The 15,651-nt window shown below is 47.7% G+C and overlaps 6 protein-coding genes across 6 annotated transcripts; 2 read left to right on the top strand and 4 right to left on the bottom strand.

Annotated features, from left to right (window-relative positions):
- Positions 1-223: 223 nt before the first annotated feature.
- Positions 224-2,354, top strand: F5Y00DRAFT_30495 (uncharacterized protein). The gene is made up of 2 exons (XM_048013458.1): positions 224-842; positions 923-2,354. Exons 1-2 carry the CDS (start codon positions 331-333, stop codon positions 2,109-2,111), a joined length of 1,701 nt encoding a protein of 566 aa, XP_047866795.1. The 5' UTR covers positions 224-330; the 3' UTR covers positions 2,112-2,354.
- A 3,096-nt stretch (positions 2,355-5,450) lies between these two features.
- F5Y00DRAFT_30386 (uncharacterized protein) lies at positions 5,451-6,196 on the top strand. The gene has a single exon (XM_048013457.1). It carries the CDS (start codon positions 5,537-5,539, stop codon positions 5,888-5,890), a length of 354 nt encoding a protein of 117 aa, XP_047866794.1. The 5' UTR covers positions 5,451-5,536; the 3' UTR covers positions 5,891-6,196.
- Positions 6,197-6,808: 612 nt separating this feature from the next.
- On the bottom strand, positions 6,809-9,190 carry F5Y00DRAFT_252160 (acetyl-CoA synthetase-like protein; the record flags this gene model as incomplete). Its single annotated transcript, XM_048009908.1, has 3 exons — positions 6,809-8,635; positions 8,709-8,815; positions 9,184-9,190. 3 exons carry the CDS (start codon positions 9,188-9,190, stop codon positions 6,809-6,811), a joined length of 1,941 nt encoding a protein of 646 aa, XP_047866793.1.
- Positions 9,191-9,909: 719 nt separating this feature from the next.
- Positions 9,910-11,319, bottom strand: F5Y00DRAFT_30358 (glycosyltransferase family 32 protein). The gene is made up of 2 exons (XM_048013456.1): positions 10,110-11,319; positions 9,910-10,057 (listed from the first exon to the last, which is right to left on the bottom strand). Exons 1-2 carry the CDS (start codon positions 11,194-11,196, stop codon positions 10,011-10,013), a joined length of 1,134 nt encoding a protein of 377 aa, XP_047866792.1. The 5' UTR covers positions 11,197-11,319; the 3' UTR covers positions 9,910-10,010.
- Positions 11,320-12,447: 1,128 nt separating this feature from the next.
- F5Y00DRAFT_30330 (uncharacterized protein) lies at positions 12,448-13,510 on the bottom strand. Its single transcript, XM_048013455.1, has 3 exons — positions 13,054-13,510; positions 12,698-12,988; positions 12,448-12,633 (listed from the first exon to the last, which is right to left on the bottom strand). The coding sequence occupies exons 1-3, from the start codon at positions 13,214-13,216 to the stop codon at positions 12,620-12,622; spliced, it is 468 nt and encodes a 155-aa protein (XP_047866791.1). The 5' UTR covers positions 13,217-13,510; the 3' UTR covers positions 12,448-12,619.
- Positions 13,511-13,940: 430 nt separating this feature from the next.
- Positions 13,941-15,433, bottom strand: F5Y00DRAFT_232232 (uncharacterized protein). Its single transcript, XM_048007142.1, has 5 exons — positions 14,926-15,433; positions 14,665-14,872; positions 14,507-14,607; positions 14,243-14,455; positions 13,941-14,177 (listed from the first exon to the last, which is right to left on the bottom strand). The coding sequence occupies exons 1-5, from the start codon at positions 15,120-15,122 to the stop codon at positions 14,159-14,161; spliced, it is 738 nt and encodes a 245-aa protein (XP_047866790.1). The 5' UTR covers positions 15,123-15,433; the 3' UTR covers positions 13,941-14,158.
- Between the last annotated feature and the right edge of the window lie 218 nt (positions 15,434-15,651).

Raw genomic sequence — 15,651 nt, 5'->3', positions numbered from 1 at the left:
AAGCTGCCAGCGAATCGAATTTAATTGAACCAGAACCTTGGGACAGCGGCAGAGCGGGTTGCATGTGCAGGGGTTTTAGGCCCGCGATTGCAGAGCCGCGCTTGCTAGTTGGGGAAGGTGGGTCTTCACACACTTTACGTGACGTGACGCGCCTACTTTACGTATTTGACCATCGAAGCGTCTCGCTAATATTTACTCCAATCGCAAGTTCATTTTTTGTTTAAAAAAAAATCAGATTCACCGATTCTCGAAGGGCCAAATTTCATGGTCGTCTTATAGTCCAGGTTTATTTATTTCCGAGTATACAATATTAATCATCTCGTCGCAATTATGGACGACGAAGAACCCACCCTACCTAAACTCCCCGCAGTGTCTTGGGATTCTTACACCCAAACTTTCACTAATACGCGAAAACGCGCTCGCGACCAATCGCTCGCGCCACCAGTATATGCTAATTCAAGCGACCCAGCTGTTTTCTCCAGCGATGATGATCCTCATGTGGAGAATTATACCCAGGGAAGACATAGGAAAAAGCGCTATGTCGGCTCCTGGTTTCAGCAGCACCTCGCGTCATCTGATTCGACGTTTTCCGAGGTTGCACGGCCTTTACCAAAAGCAAAAAGGACCTTCGAGCGACAATTCGACAGTGGGGTTTGGATGGGAAGCGATGTCTCTGTGGATACAGATGACGATACGGTTACGGAAATGGATTTGCCTGCCTTATCTAAGCTACCGCAACTCAGACATGTTCGGCCTGTCCCGGCCATCTCCCCTAGTGAGGCAATCGCTCGGCAAGTAATACAGGACGCTATAGATGCCGGGAGCACGGCTATAGACCTGTCGTAAGTATTTCTTCCGTCCGCGGGCCGGTATAGAAACAATAGGCCGCTATATAATCCACGCAGACACTAATTAGCTATAGCTCATCCCAGATCGATAGTATCTCTAATGCAACTATATCGCAGCTTTCTATGCTCGATACTGTCCCCCCTATAGCTGAAGATTTTCCATTTCAGCCTAAGGAACCATCTATTTCTCTTTACTTGTCCAACAACCCTCTTTCACGCGTTCCTGGTGCTATCTTCAATCTAGAGAATTTGACTATTCTCACTCTGCGAAATACCAATATTACTGAGCTCCCGCCTAGTACTGGAAAACTTCGTAACCTTCAGACCCTAAATATATCTCTTACACGTCTTCGGTCCTTGCCAGGGGAATTACTGGATCTGTTGAGGTTTCCTAGCAAACTTGAGATTTTAAACATACACCCGAACCCCTTTTACCAGCCAGACAATTTCAAACCGGATTGGGTTGACGACGATTCTTGGAACGAAGTAAAGCACGGGCAGGCTGTGTTCTTTCAGAACGAGCTAGTGCGACCTAATGGCAGAAGGGTACGTTTCTGGCTCGACAAGCAGCATGAACCCTCCGTCCGACCCGAGGCGCCCGCTATTAAAAGACTACATGGTTCTTTGTGGGAGGTTATTATACTCGCACGGACACCAGTACAATTTAGCGATAGCCGAGGGGTCGTGGCCTCTGCGTATAAACTGCCCGACTCAACATCGACTACAATGGATAGTCCAATACATGAGAATGTAGAGCATCCAAACCAGGTCATTCAAACCGAGGATCTCCATTTATCTCCAGAGCTCCCGCGGCTCAGGCGAAACCAGTCCACTTCAATCTGCGATCAAAGCCGTGTGCCATCGCTATTTGAATTAGCCCTCCAGTCTTGTTTAAGATCCGGACAGCTGCGAGAATTACCATCATACCTTCCATCCAACGCGCCTCCGCATCTCACGGAGTTGTTCAATCGGCTTACCGATCGAAGCGAGCAGAACGCTAATTCTGGTGACTTACCTTGCTCAGTATGCGGACGGCGAGTCGCAGTGCCCTTGACCGAATGGATCGAATGGTGGGAAATTTCTCGCCTTGATATCGATGAGAAAACAAACGACATCTCCACGGATTTTGTAGGTTCGGGAGATAAAGAGAGGGGAATCCCCTTCTCGATGAGGGGCTGCTCTTGGAAGTGTTTGCCCAAGGCGATGAAGCCGGGACAACGACATCGAGGGACTATTAGATGGGGTTTCGATCCACAGGAATAGTCTACTACGTGTACAATTTAAAACCGGATCGAACTAAACTGATGGGGCGGATTGCATCGTCAATATGAATTGATCAGCAAATCACCTCGCATGCAATAATTCATCTTGCGAAGCCTTGTTAAGGGACATACCTAGCTCTAAGGGACATAGCTCGTATAACCCACGTAAACAGGCAAGTTTCGGGTGAGCATCTATGATAGCTTCTGTATTCCACACAATATTACAATACCCACTTTCTTCGAACAAGGTCGTTCTCCGTCTCTAATCTTAGTCCCTCAAAAATATCCGTGACCTTATAGTATTCTCTGGCTATCCATAATGTGCGTCGTCCCTTTCTTTGGGTAAAGTTAAGGGTTTCGATCTATGGCACACCCTAGCAGGCTGTTCGGTCTATAAATCTACCTCTGGAGATGGAGTCGACAGCTTTAAGCAAAATCCTATGTAATTACCTAAATTGATTAAGAGTTGAGCACCCCAATATCTATGGTGACTCCTCTTGAAACACCGCATCGTCCGGTGTGGTCCTGGTTCAATACGGGACATAAAGAATTAACCGAGTTAAAGCTAATATATAGAGGCTTAGTTGGTAAATATTCTAAGAGTACAGTTATCTCTCAACTTAATCGCAAGTTAACTATAGTACGTAGTGCAAGTTGCCTTTACATATATCTACCTATTAGTTCAATCTTCTCCAAGTCCCAATCCGTCGGCTTCTCATAAAAAGACATCAATCTAAGATAGACGCTCTTATTAACAACCAGCTATGCTTATGATCCAATTACCTCCCTATCCGACAAATCCGGGTAAACGAGTATGATTGGCCATGTCGCTACACATCCGGGGTCAAGGTCGGTAGTGAGCCAGGTTACAATAATGGCTTCATCGGCGTATGTATGTAGTGTTACCCCATAGGCACTATCCGTACGGCATGGGCCGCTAGAATGCGACCTTGCGATGCCGGGAAACCCTCGCTGAGAATTGCCATGTGCATGAGGCAACCTGCACGACTCGAGGCTAAGGGTGAATTGTTAAAACACCACCTACGTAGTTTTTTATGCGCAAAGCGTCGCCTATGCTGTATAATGTATTATACGACCCTGGGGCATTGCAACTTTCTCACTTCTTTATCCTCGTTCGTCGGTTATACCCAGAGCATAAGTACATACAAGCCAGCTCCCGCCGAGCCGGTAGCAACCCACGTGCCCGAGTTATATCTCAAAGTCGGTCTTACCGGGGGCTAGACGGACGTACCTAACCCAGCGGGCTATATACAAGGTCGAGCGCGGAAGAAATCGGTAACCACCGCGACGTTTGCTCCGGCGGCATCGCACGATGTATGGTCAGCGAGTTCGTACGATGAGTTCTTTTTCTATGTAACAGTCGTGAAATCGGACCTTATGACCAAAAGAACCTGGCGCGGCGGGTCTATATAAACTAGAAGCTTCTTTTACATATTCTATGTAGGTATGTATGTATGCACCGACCCTCAGCGCGACTGGCCGGTGGTTGGCTCGAGGCGTTGTGGGCGTGACCCGAACGACCATCCGAGTTTTCCGAGTCTTTGGGTAGATCAAGGCCATCTGCCGGCCAGGATATTGTGCATATAGGTTAGGTACCTACCTAGGTATATGTGTATGCAGAATTGTACAGTATGCGCCCGCCTAGGCGCATACTGTCTATAGAAGGAATACATACATTTGCGGCGGAAGGATTCGAACGTCGAACTTCGCGTGAACGTTTGGTCATGTCGCTTATGCAGCGATACGCCAAATTCACCGTCCCGCTATCTGCCATATAATTCGCTTATTTTTGGGTTTTCTCATTCTCACCTCAGAAGCATTCTTTTATTTTCTACAGTGTCTTGGTCTGCTTGCGATATCTCGCGTGTAAGTCGAGCTAGAAGCTATTCGCGCAGAACACATACAGTTAGGTATGTACTTATCTACGACATTCTTTAATACTCTCTCCGAATCCCGACCGTCGCCGGCTAGGTACGTGACAGGTACATATGTAGGAAAGAAATACATGGTTGGAATTCCTTCCGCGGGACTCTTGGCAGACTAACTCAACTCGTTAATACCAAAAGCTTGTGCTGTCAGCCCTGTGCGTCTGACATTCTCGGCTTAAACCGCTAACGCCTAACCTAACCTAACTACTCGAGCTTCAAATGCTAACCTGATATGGGAAGACTAATGCGCCGCAATAGGAAAGAAGACTTCAATAGTTCGTTCGAAAAAGATATGTAATGCAGCTGTATGTAATGACGGCCCCCAATGCTAGCTCATCAACTTCATATGTCAGCATATCACTAAATGAACTACTACATACGTACTATCTATCATACAACATCGTCGCTTAGTTATCAAAATTCTTTGAACTTCCATATCGTGATCTATTATCTATCCCTAGAACATCATACTACGAACGGAACTTGAATTCCTAGGTACCTAAGATATCTAGTTGAGGGGATGGATAATAACATACAATAATAATACATAGCTAGGTAAGTAAGGAGGACCGCCCTCGCTAGTGAAGTCAGAAACGAAGTGGGAACAAGAGAGGAAAAAAAAGGAGCCTCAACCCGATAATGCCGAACTGCCCGGCGATCAAGTTTTATTTAGGCGCTATGCGGAACTCCGATAAACCCTTGCTTGCCTTCTTTCATTACCTATTTCGTTCTTAATTCTTTCCGTCTTACATACACATGTACACTACTTACTTCCGCCCTTCTACCTATGAATGTGGTCAAGTCTTTGTATTAGGTATCTTGTTCACCTGACGACGTTGTATATTGGAACCGCAAGGCTACTACTAATCCATGTTGCATGCGAGTATGTAGTGTATCCGTCTCTTAGGAATCATACATACGGTGCTGGCCAACGATCGCCCTTACCGTTAGCACCCATTCATATGTAGATGCTAGGGTTGGTGCCGCATATGGCAGCAACGGGTAAGACAAGAATGGGAAATGGGAATTCCGAGCGATCCGGCTGTCGCTACTATCCATATCTGCGATCCGCCATCCCATTTTCATGATCAGATGCTACTGCTTACACACATACCCATACATGTGCCTATCTTATGTACAGTCTAAGTCTTCTATGTACCCACTCAACCGTGACTCTTTCTTCCGATGTCACTGGCGCCAGTCCGGGCGAGAGTTTATTAATATGTGCCAAGGTCGAAGGGAACGCGAGCTAAATGCCGAAATGCGTCTCTTATATATTAATATTTACCTATTGCCTCCTCGATGATTCGCATTCTCTGTGCTTGTTTTCTTTTTCCTGGGTCGCCTAGACTGTAGCCAAGATCCTCGGAACTCCTCGGCATCGTTACGGTAATCGACATTGACATCACCATTGCTATATAGCTATTACAGCCAATATATATATATATATAGGTATATACTATAATACTATACTACAATGTCGTCATCCCCCTCCGCAATCCAGGCTCTCGTCCGCTGGGCGAGCCTCAAGAAGTACCGTATCGAAGTCACCTATGGCGTGTACGTCTATACGCCCGTAGAAAAAGCCGTCTTCTGGACCATCTTCTGCTTCTTATTCACCACCCTCTCCTTCGCCGCTATCCTCTACACCGAGCGGAATGTTCTCCTGTTACTTCGATACGCCTCCATTTACGTTAGCGGCGAAGGCGGCGTTATCAACGTGATCTCAAACTTATTCCCCAGGAGCAACGCTCCATTCACGATAGTGGGTTCCGGCATGACGTCGGTGGCCGAGACTATGAGCACTGCTGCCAACTCGCAGATCCCATAACCGCCCCGGGAGACAAGAGGGCCCGTCTATCCCGCTGAAGGGAAGGCGGCGAGCAGAGACGAACTGGATCGCTATCCCATATGGAAAGGGATGGAATTCTCGGGAAGTTAGATACAACCAGATCTGACATCACTTCCGCCACTGCGCAACGCACATAACTGCCAAACTCCCCGCAACGAACTTGACGGTGCCCCGATTTGAGTAGCACAAGGCCCCTCACAATACAACCACTATTCCGTCGCAGAACGGGATCGTGAAGGACTTTGCCGAAAACAAGCTGCGACGCAACGATACATCACCTACCAAGGCTCTACGCGTTACAGCTCAGTAAATTCAGATGATGCCTGAATACGAGACCGCAACGCTAAATGTATCGGCGAATACAGCTAAAACTGCGAGTGGGCTAGGATAGCGAAAAGACATAGGGGGGTTGAGGAAATGGGTTACGAATTACATACGGCCTATACAATAGATAGGTTCAACGACTTGCATGAGGGTGTCTACTCTACGGTGTTCGGAGGCTTAAGTAAAGCCTTGGTTTCTGGAAATACCATCTTGTCATTTTGGCGGGTCGTCGAAGAAAGAAGAGTCTGGAGTTTATTTGCATAGGGGATGGTTTTAGGAATACCCTCGTTCGAAGGCGCTTTGGAAGTTTTGCTGCGATACCCCCTTTTTTTCGCGGATATCCCTCTGCCAGCCTATTTACGCCCTGTCGATATTTTTTTACTCGAGAAGAATATACTTATTTTGAAATATCGTGATATGCTAACGAATTCATTAGTGAAGAATTAGGTATATAAGACATATCACAAAAGGAGAAGGCCTGTCTTTGGTATAGTTAGAACATGTTAAAAGCACACTTATATATACCCAGTCCCCTACAATGCCAGCCTTTAAAATATAGACTTATACGCCTACCTACTTCGTCGCCGTTCCAAGTAATTCCTTCGCAACATCCCTCAACTTAAACTTCTGTATCTTCCCACTGGCCGTCTTGGGGAACTCGTCGGTCCAAAAGACGTACTTCGGCACCAAATGACCCGAAAGCTGTTCCCGGACCCAACCTCTCACCTCGTCCTTAGACAACGCTTCCGCTTTGCCCCTACCCACATCTACCTCGCCGTCTTCTAGCGTCTGGACACCTGAGTGCACCGCTACGAACGCGCCGACGACCTCGCCGTACCGCTCGTCGTGTACCCCCACGACGCTGGCCTCGCGCACGCGCGGGTGTCTCGCTAGCGCAATTTCGATTTCGAGCGGGTGTATGTTTTCGCCACCTCTGATTATCAGATCCTTTATGCGGCCCGTAATTTCGACGAACCCGTCGCGATCCATGCGCGCCTCGTCGCCCGTATACATCCACAGCCTACCATCCTGGTCCCGAACCAGGTCTTCGCCCGTCCGCGCCTCGTCGTTCCAGTACCCCTTCATGAGTAGGTATCCGGATACAGCTAGCTCGCCGCATGTACCGCGCGGCACGATTCGCGACCGGTCGCCCGGCGCAACGATCTTAAGGGCCGTATGGGGCATTGCGCGGCCCACGGTACTCGTGCGTCGATCGTCCGGGTCCGTGGGCGCTGTCATGCAGCTTACGGGGCTGGTCTCCGTCATGCCGTAGCAGATGACCAGATCTCTCAGCCCCAACTTCTCTCGTAACTTGCGCATTAGCGGTTCCGGAACCGAACTGCCCGCCGCGATGCCCTTGCGCAAGTTACTAAGGCCGCCTGGTGGCAAACGTGCGGCGAAAGCTGGGTTAGCGAGGAGCTCGAGTTCGGCAGCGAACATGGTGGGTACGCCGTAGAGCCCCGTAGCGCGTAGCTCCGCGGCGGTATGCAGGGAGGCTGCAGGGTCGAACGCTGGGCTCGGGAACGCGATACAAGCTCCCGTCGTTGCGGTTGCCATGAATCCTAGTACGGATCCGAAGCAGTGGAATAGCGGCGGCGGACACACTATCCTGTCACTGGGATCAAGCCCCATGCGCGCTGCGATTAGCCGGCCGTTGTTCAGGATGTTGGTGTGATTTAGCATCGCGGCTTTTGGCATGGATGTCGTGCCTGACGTGAATTGTATATTAATCGTTTCCGCTGGGACGAGCGGAGCATCTGGTATTATCGAACGGGAGAGAGAAGACGTGGAAGGGGAAGATAAGCGGAGTGAGGAATAAGGGGTTAGTGCACGGAGGTCTTGTATGGGAGGAAAGCCGGCGAGGGGATGAGAGGGCGTATTATCTACAAGCACCACAGACTTGAGCGCAGGGACGGTCGATGATTCAACTTTACTACTAGACAGATCGGGTACAAGGGCAGACAAGAGATCGTAGTTACTACGGCCGCGGCACGGCTTATAAGCAAGGTCCGTAACGGCTGCTATAACGAGGACCTCGACACTAAGGCGGGATAGTGCGGCACTGAGCTGGTGGGCGTTGAAGGTCGGATTGAGCGGGACTAGAATGGCCCCTAGTTTAACGACGGCATATGTTAACACGGCATGTTCGGCGACGTTCCCCAAGCTCACGGCGACGCGGTCCCCCTTCTTCACGCCGAGGGACCGTAACGAATGCGCGAGGATATTCGACTGAGCATCAAGATCCTCATACGTTAAAGTCGTAGTCTCCGGCCTGGATGAAGTTAATGTCGGACTCATGTCAGCTGTTGTTGGAGACCGGAATACGGCAGCTGGCTGGTCGCCATATTGCGAGACGATCTCTGCGAAATGCTCTGGTATCGTGCATGTGAGCAACGGCGGCTATCGAGTGTTAGTGGGCAAGCCGTGTAAGATTCATAACGAGCCACGCAACCAGATGATAAAAATTACTTACTTCTTTCGGTCCCTCCACATAACTCAGATCAGACGTAGCAATGCATCTCCGCTGCATCATCAGTCGACTTCCCGTCCAACCGCGCAAAGCCCCCGATATCGCTGGCCCTCGAGTAGAAGAGCTATACCGTAAAACCCGACGGCTTAACGTATAGCTACAGCTACGCAAGGCGTTCGACGCCAACGGTCGAAATGACGACTCCATATTATTGTGTCGAGTATTTCAACTCAAGCTCTGGAATCGGAAACAAGACGAGCAATTCCTCAGCGCCGGCAAAATGTCAAGTTCCTCTAGGTATTCCCTCCGCAAGAGCCGCTTATTCATATCCCTCGCGAGTGTCGAATCGGAAGAGGCCGTGACACGATGGACAACAACGCCTCGTGGACTCCCGCAGCCCACGTTCGTCTATCCGATACCTCGCAGCAGTGAGACCGTCTAGAGCGGGCACGTTCAACATATGTATACTCGACTAGACCCGCCATAGCTAGCCCCTGTAGAGCTAGCTACATCGTCATTTTGTCGGGGAAGTGTGGGGTTCCAGCGGCCGACGATGAGGAGAAGCGGGGGAGAAACTAGGCTCTGGCTTTGCCGAAACATCAGGGGCGTATTAGAAATTACACATCACAATTGTATGCACGATTAGGAGAGATATGCAAAAGAAGCAACTTATAAAGGTAACCCCATCAGACTAATATTGTCCGGGGGGTCCATGCTGTTGCTGAAAAGCAAGACTAAATATCCGCCAAACGCCCAAGTCCATGCATAACGGGTATATACAATTGGTCCTCCCCTGATGGATGAGTGGCACCCCGAATGCCTATTTCTTTTTCTTCTCTGTTGCGCCAAACAGCAACGTCACCTACCTTACGTATTCTATCTATTTCGTGTGTCCGCCGAGGGGTCGGCACCCGGCGCCAACCAGCCACCATCTTCGGAAATAAAACAGTAAGATTGTTGGTACAAAACAGTCGGGTGGAAACTTGCAAATTTCTCATCCGAGTTAGCATGACAGCTTCCCCTCATATAATTTTGAACAGGGTCTTAGTAATGAATGACTGCTGTAACATCCCGTGGGCAAAACTGGTATTCGCTATCACATGAGACGGGTCGTGAACTTCGTAAGTAGTAAAATAGTGTTACAAATCCCGTATACGATCGCCGAGTTCGTGATATTAGACCAGGAGACTGATGTGTTCCTACGCTTGTCGGAGGAGGTCCTATTTAGAAGGCCAAGTCTCCTAGGGGATGACGAGACGATAGCCCGGAGGTGACCTATATTATAGAACGCGCAATCGATAGCCCTTAGTTATTCTCGCCAATGTGCCGCTCGCTTTCAGGCTTCCAAGTGCCTAAGAATGTTAACAAAAAATACTTATGGCTACATAGAACGGATACCCTTACCTTCGAAGTCATGTTTGACAAATGCCATAGGGTCGTCATAGTCCTTTGCCCCCATCTGCTGGACGCCGGGCGAGAAGCTTGTAATGGGGAGTACCACAACATCGCCCACCTTTTTCGGCTTTTCAATCCCTGTGAAATTTACGTATGAAACATTGCCCTGGCTATTGCTCATATCGAAGTAACGCGGATCGTTGAAGTAGTCGAAAATCACGTCCGTCCAGACAGCAGGGCCTGTAAACTCCACCACGCTCTTTTCTTTCGACACGAACGTACCCTCGCGCTTTCGCTTCAATGTCTCCTGGGTGATGCGCGAAACGACGTCGCGTAAGACCGGGTGGCCCGGCTTTGACTGGATAGTCCACTGGCAGAATTGAATGCGCCGGCTGTACCAATCTTTCCAGTCGGGTCGGTCGGGGTCCGCCTCGATTCCGATGACCAGCCCTATGCTTTCCTTCGGCACAGACTCTGGGATCCAGTCCAGAGCACTCTTGATAGCGAACGTGTCGATGTCGGAGTAAATTCCACCACGGGCAAGAAGGATAAGGTAACGGAAGAAGTCGGCTTTTAGAACAGGTTGGGGGAGCGCATTGTACGCTTCGAGGATTTCGGGAATAGGAGCATAGAGCAGCTTTAATAGGTGTACGGCGACCTGATCGGTGATGACTTCGTGGACAAATCCTGGGTGCTGCATCGACCACGAAGCTTCTTGGTCTCTAAAGTTGAATTCTCCACTAGCGGGTGTCCATTTCCACGTCTGCCAAATATAGGCCGGAAATTTAGTCTCGACGTCGTATGGATATTGGTATGCTAGTTTGTCATATAAGGACATCTTGGACATATCTTGAAGAGCTTTCTGCGCAGGGACTGGTTTGTCGGATTCCTTATCCGGAGTATAGGAGGGAGTAGACTGGTCGTGCGATGCTCCGACATGCTCGCTGTTCGAGTCTGCAGGCTTCGGTGGAGGTTTCCGGAAGGGTTCGGGCTCGTCAGCCGAGGCGTGTGATCTTCGTAGCAGGATAAATCCTACTAGGAAGAATGCTGCGAAGATGATAGCTCTCTTAAAGGAAAGCATTTTGCGATTTGCCATATCGACTCGTTAAACCTCGTTCGCGTCGGGGGTCGTAGCCTACAGGAGCCAGCTGAACAATGACGCGGCTTAGAGAGGCATGCAGTGAATGTCAGAAGAGCAATTGACCAGATTCGGAGGTATCATGAGAAATCTTGAAGGGGAAAGGGATGCATGTAGCTAGTTAAACTATTCCATAAAGTTTTAAGCTTGTGTAGGCCGATGTAGGTAGATGGGGTGAATTACGGCTCAAGGCCACTTTCGAGAGTTTCGAAAGTGTCGAAAGTTTAACGAAAAAAAAAAGTTAGAAATAATGGTTCCTGGATGCTTGTGATTAATGTCTTGGCTCTTTCGGTTTCAAGCCTACGTCTTTGCTTACACCCCCACCCCCCTTTTTCGATTTATCGTTTCTTGGCGTTAGCTCCGACTCTGCGGATTTGATGCACATGTCCGATAAAATGTCCTTGTAAATGCATATCTACACCTCATTCTTATCATTGGTGTCGTGGCCCGTGACGACTTGATGTGGCTTAGCAACGGTAGCACCGGCAGCAGCGATTTCATGTTTCAAAACCCCAACCATCTGTAAATTGAATTTGATGTGATTTTATAACACATTCTAACATGTCTAAATCGCTACCTCTTATTGTTTACTTAGCCATCAGAGAATTGTAAACTTAGCGGCTATTGTTTCTACTAATTTTTTTTTTCATCGCCCCATTGAAAATACGATACGATTTCTAAAAATCTCCACTTAGTCTGTAATCTATAGTAACTAATCCGCGATTGAACTCATACTTCTATTCTTAGGACAAAATAACCAAAAAGGGATAGTGTCTAAAGAATATGCACATTATAAGGCTGATCGCCATGTTGCTAGTCTTTTGAGTGTTGTATGATAAGCACGAAGGAAGCTCTTCTATTGTCACATAATGAAGAGTGACGTCATTAAAGCACAATGACTGTCTTGGAAGAAAGGGTCAAATCCAAGACATAATACACACAACATTGCTTAAAATAAAAGGATAGAAGGGATCTCTAGAGTTAAATCGGCACTGGGAATGTGATAATAAATACGATTTCACTATTGGTAATCTTAAGCGTATAAGGTAATGTAGGCTTTATTTGCTCTATGAAAATTCCCTTGCCGGCACTGGTATGCAAATCATCTCAGCTACTTAGATATTTGATGGTATGCATCAATAACACTGTCAAAATAATTGAATGAATAGTTCAAATTGAAATGGGAATTAATAAATTCGATTTCAATCAGCTGCTCATACTTCGTAATACAATATAATACACTCATCAGACATTCAGCGCCACAGGGACGCTTACTTCGTGATAATACAGATAAGAAATAGGTATCATTTTGAACAACCAAGCCCTTAATTCCAACATAGGATTCGTCATCACTTCTTCTTTACAATTCTCAAGTCGTAGCTTAAACGTCATGACCTAATTAACGTTAGCGACTTAGTGACAATGACACATAATACAAGGTATCCAATAGGAAACATACGACCAAGCTGCTTGCCCCTCTTCGAAACTTCGCGGGCGTGGTACTGCTTAATCTTCGCGCGTCGGGCTTCCTCGGCAGCCTCTAGCTCAAGTCTCTTAACTTCGGCCCTAGCTTCGCGGACACGGACGCGAGCTGATTCTAAAGCTCTGTCGGCATCCCGCTCGGCCGCCTCGGCCTGCATGACGCGCTCGCGGGCCTGGACGATTGACGGGTCGATGTCCGGGTTGGTAGTGTTGCCATGTCCGAAGGTACGCTGTAGCACGCTTCGGTGACGCGAAGGGGATGAAACGTCTAGATGGATGAGTTGGTAAGATCGCTTTGCTTTGATAGGTGTATAGTATATTAATCAACCATACCTGAGTTCCTTGAGCTATTGGTTGTGTTACTATGAGTGGTGGCAGGAGAAGGTGATCGATGACGGGAACCGAAGAGACCGTGCGAGTGTCTCTTCTCAGTCTTCTCGGGGAGAGGCTCCTCCACAACTTCTTCCTCGGGCCTGCGGCTAGAAAATAAAGGCATTTTGATGATATTTAATAGAGGTATAAGTTTATAAGTTGGTTGAGAGTATAAGGTAGGTAACTATAGTAGAAAACGCTGGATACAATACTGTACAGAGGTAGATATACTTTAGATTAATAATATGTGAAAATGAGTATAAATATATTGAAATCTATGGGCGGGTATTGCTCTATTTGAACACTTCGACAACCTATACGTCTCATCTCGATGATCGTGACGCAAACCTGTTTTCTGCTGCCGTCGACGATGATGTACAAGATAGTAGATCACTAGTATGACGTGCGGAGTTGAGACGTGTAGCCAATCAAGCGACATGTTAAAAATGACAACCAATCATATGAGAGCGGTGACGAAAATATGTTACTTACAAAACCCTGTAATTCTAAGAAATGCAGGGACCTACTTAGGTAATCAAGCCAGGCACTTAGTGTAAGGGACTATCCGGGGTAATTTTTGATATCGTTTGTTATCGCTTAAATGCCATCATGGAGTCCCACCAAGTCCCATCCCGAATCCTGATCACGCTCACCTATGTACATACACTATACCCAATACCGACGGACGCCTTACCAAGATCTAGACTACACCCACAATTAGTCCCGACTTGGTGGGATCAAAATGTCCGACGGAGCCTTGGCAAAGATCAATTGTTTATCTCATCTTGCATGAGAGACCTGGGTCCTGAATCTCGATCGCATTGCATGATAAAAAAAGCCTGGTGTTTGGGGAATGCCGAAACTTGGACTAAATTCAATGCAATTCTAAGCTGAAATCCGGGTATTGAGCCCTGCCGGTTTGAGACTTCAGCTCCAACCCAATATTGGCAAACTCAAGAATTTACACCGTCAAATTGACTATATTGGTACCTTGTTTTCTTCATCCTCAGTGATGATTATTTACCTACCTAACCTACATAGGTACCCTATTACATATGAGTATCCGCTAACTCACTCGGTATGCGCTATGAGTTAGCAATCGTTAGCTATGCAGATCTCTATGTAGCGACAGTAAAGTTGGCAGACGTACTCATATATGACTTCTAAGCCTTTCCAGAGGCAACTTCCGATCCACATCCCGGCGTTTAGTTTCTCTGCGTATCGCTCATCCGTAGTCTTCATGGTGACGAACACCCTGAATAGACACGATCTTGGGTCAACCGATGCTGATGCCCCTGGGTCTTGAAGCGCCTTCACTAGCTCGGGAGGTCCGGTCATATTCCCTCGCGTTTTGCATTCGATGCTATTTTGCATAGATCAGTTTCTACATTCTTGCCCATGTCGACGTACTCACTATGCTGGCACTTCGTCCTCGGTCTGTAGCCGATGCATCCCTTCCACCCAAGTTGCCGCTGTTTTTCCATGGACTACGTCTTGGCTCTCTTGCCCTCCATTCTATTCCACGTCAATCTTTCATATCAACATATATCACTATTGATTTGAATAACTTACGACAACAAGACCATATCCGAAACGGCCCGACCAGCTGCCGTCGGAGAATGTTGACCACTTCTTAAAGCCATCGTTTACGGCAACTGAAGCAGACTGGGAACTCAAGATAACTTTCATTCGGAAGTCAAATTCCAGTTGTGGGACTGGAAGGGCCCTCTGTGGATATGGAAACCGTTCCATGGCTTCATACTCCTTCCTTGTGAGTTCTCTTATAAGACCTTGTTAGATAAGATAGTAAAGAGTGGCCATTCGGACATATACCTGGACGGCTTTTGATCTATTGATTGCTGCGATTGTTTATTTCCGATCCATTGTTTTTCCACTGCCTCCCATCCGCTGTGTCTCCTCTCCGGAACGATTTTCTTCATCCAGTCATCAGTTATGACCAGTGTCGTGTCCCAGTCCGAAGCTTCAGTCAGATCGGATATCGTCAGCGGTACTCGTCCTGGGCCCGCCATACTATGTTGGTGTTATTCGCCAACAAATTGCTCGGCGAAGAATTCATCGAGAATGGTCAATACCTACGTCGCAATTCAATCACGAAGGACATTTCCGACAAACATAGTACTTTTGCAGCTGAAAACTCCGCTATGGACGCAGTCCAGCTATCCTCGGAGTATTACACAATTCCGGAAGGTTGGGATACCACATAGGCCGTAGGATTATTCTACGTCGGATGAAAGTCAGGCCGCAGGAAGCCAATTATTACGCCGACCGCAAGCCCCTAAAATGAAAGCAGATCGAGATTATAGGGCAATATCTTTAGTCAGCGGCACAGCAAGCATCATAACATTTTAAGGACTGCTGAACTGTTCTTTGTCTTCGGCCGACTATCTGCATTCTACAAAGTCCGCCGCCCCGGACCGAAGGCGGCGAAATTCGTAGCTGGTAATAGGCTTTCTTAAAAGGAATAATGCGAGAAAAGACGCCGCCGAAGAAATTAAAGAATCTAGAAGCCGACATTCAATATAGGTAGGGTATCTAAAT

The sequence above is a fragment of the Daldinia vernicosa genome, assembly GCF_022497035.1.
Source record: "Daldinia vernicosa strain CBS 139.73 unplaced genomic scaffold F5Y00scaffold_13, whole genome shotgun sequence".
NCBI classification, from domain to species: domain Eukaryota; kingdom Fungi; phylum Ascomycota; class Sordariomycetes; order Xylariales; family Hypoxylaceae; genus Daldinia; species Daldinia vernicosa.
This window is presented reverse-complemented; position numbering and strand designations above follow the sequence as displayed.

Coding starts and splice junctions, on each gene's coding strand:
- F5Y00DRAFT_232232 (XM_048007142.1), bottom strand. CDS start 15,122: ATGGCGGGCCCAGGACGAGTACCGCTGACGATATCCGATCTGACTGAA. Junction 14,873..14,925: donor ATAGATCAAAAGCCGTCCAG/GTATATGTCCGA, acceptor AGGTCTTATAAG/AGAACTCACAAGGAAGGAGT. Junction 14,456..14,506: donor GAGGACGAAGTGCCAGCATA/GTGAGTACGTCG, acceptor TATGCAAAATAG/CATCGAATGCAAAACGCGAG.
- F5Y00DRAFT_30386 (XM_048013457.1), top strand. CDS start 5,537: ATGTCGTCATCCCCCTCCGCAATCCAGGCTCTCGTCCGCTGGGCGAGC.
- F5Y00DRAFT_30495 (XM_048013458.1), top strand. CDS start 331: ATGGACGACGAAGAACCCACCCTACCTAAACTCCCCGCAGTGTCTTGG. Junction 843..922: donor AGCACGGCTATAGACCTGTC/GTAAGTATTTCT, acceptor AATTAGCTATAG/CTCATCCCAGATCGATAGTA.
- F5Y00DRAFT_30358 (XM_048013456.1), bottom strand. CDS start 11,196: ATGGCAAATCGCAAAATGCTTTCCTTTAAGAGAGCTATCATCTTCGCA. Junction 10,058..10,109: donor TGTCAAACATGACTTCGAAG/GTAAGGGTATCC, acceptor TAACATTCTTAG/GCACTTGGAAGCCTGAAAGC.
- F5Y00DRAFT_30330 (XM_048013455.1), bottom strand. CDS start 13,216: ATGCCTTTATTTTCTAGCCGCAGGCCCGAGGAAGAAGTTGTGGAGGAG. Junction 12,989..13,053: donor CAATAGCTCAAGGAACTCAG/GTATGGTTGATT, acceptor TCATCCATCTAG/ACGTTTCATCCCCTTCGCGT.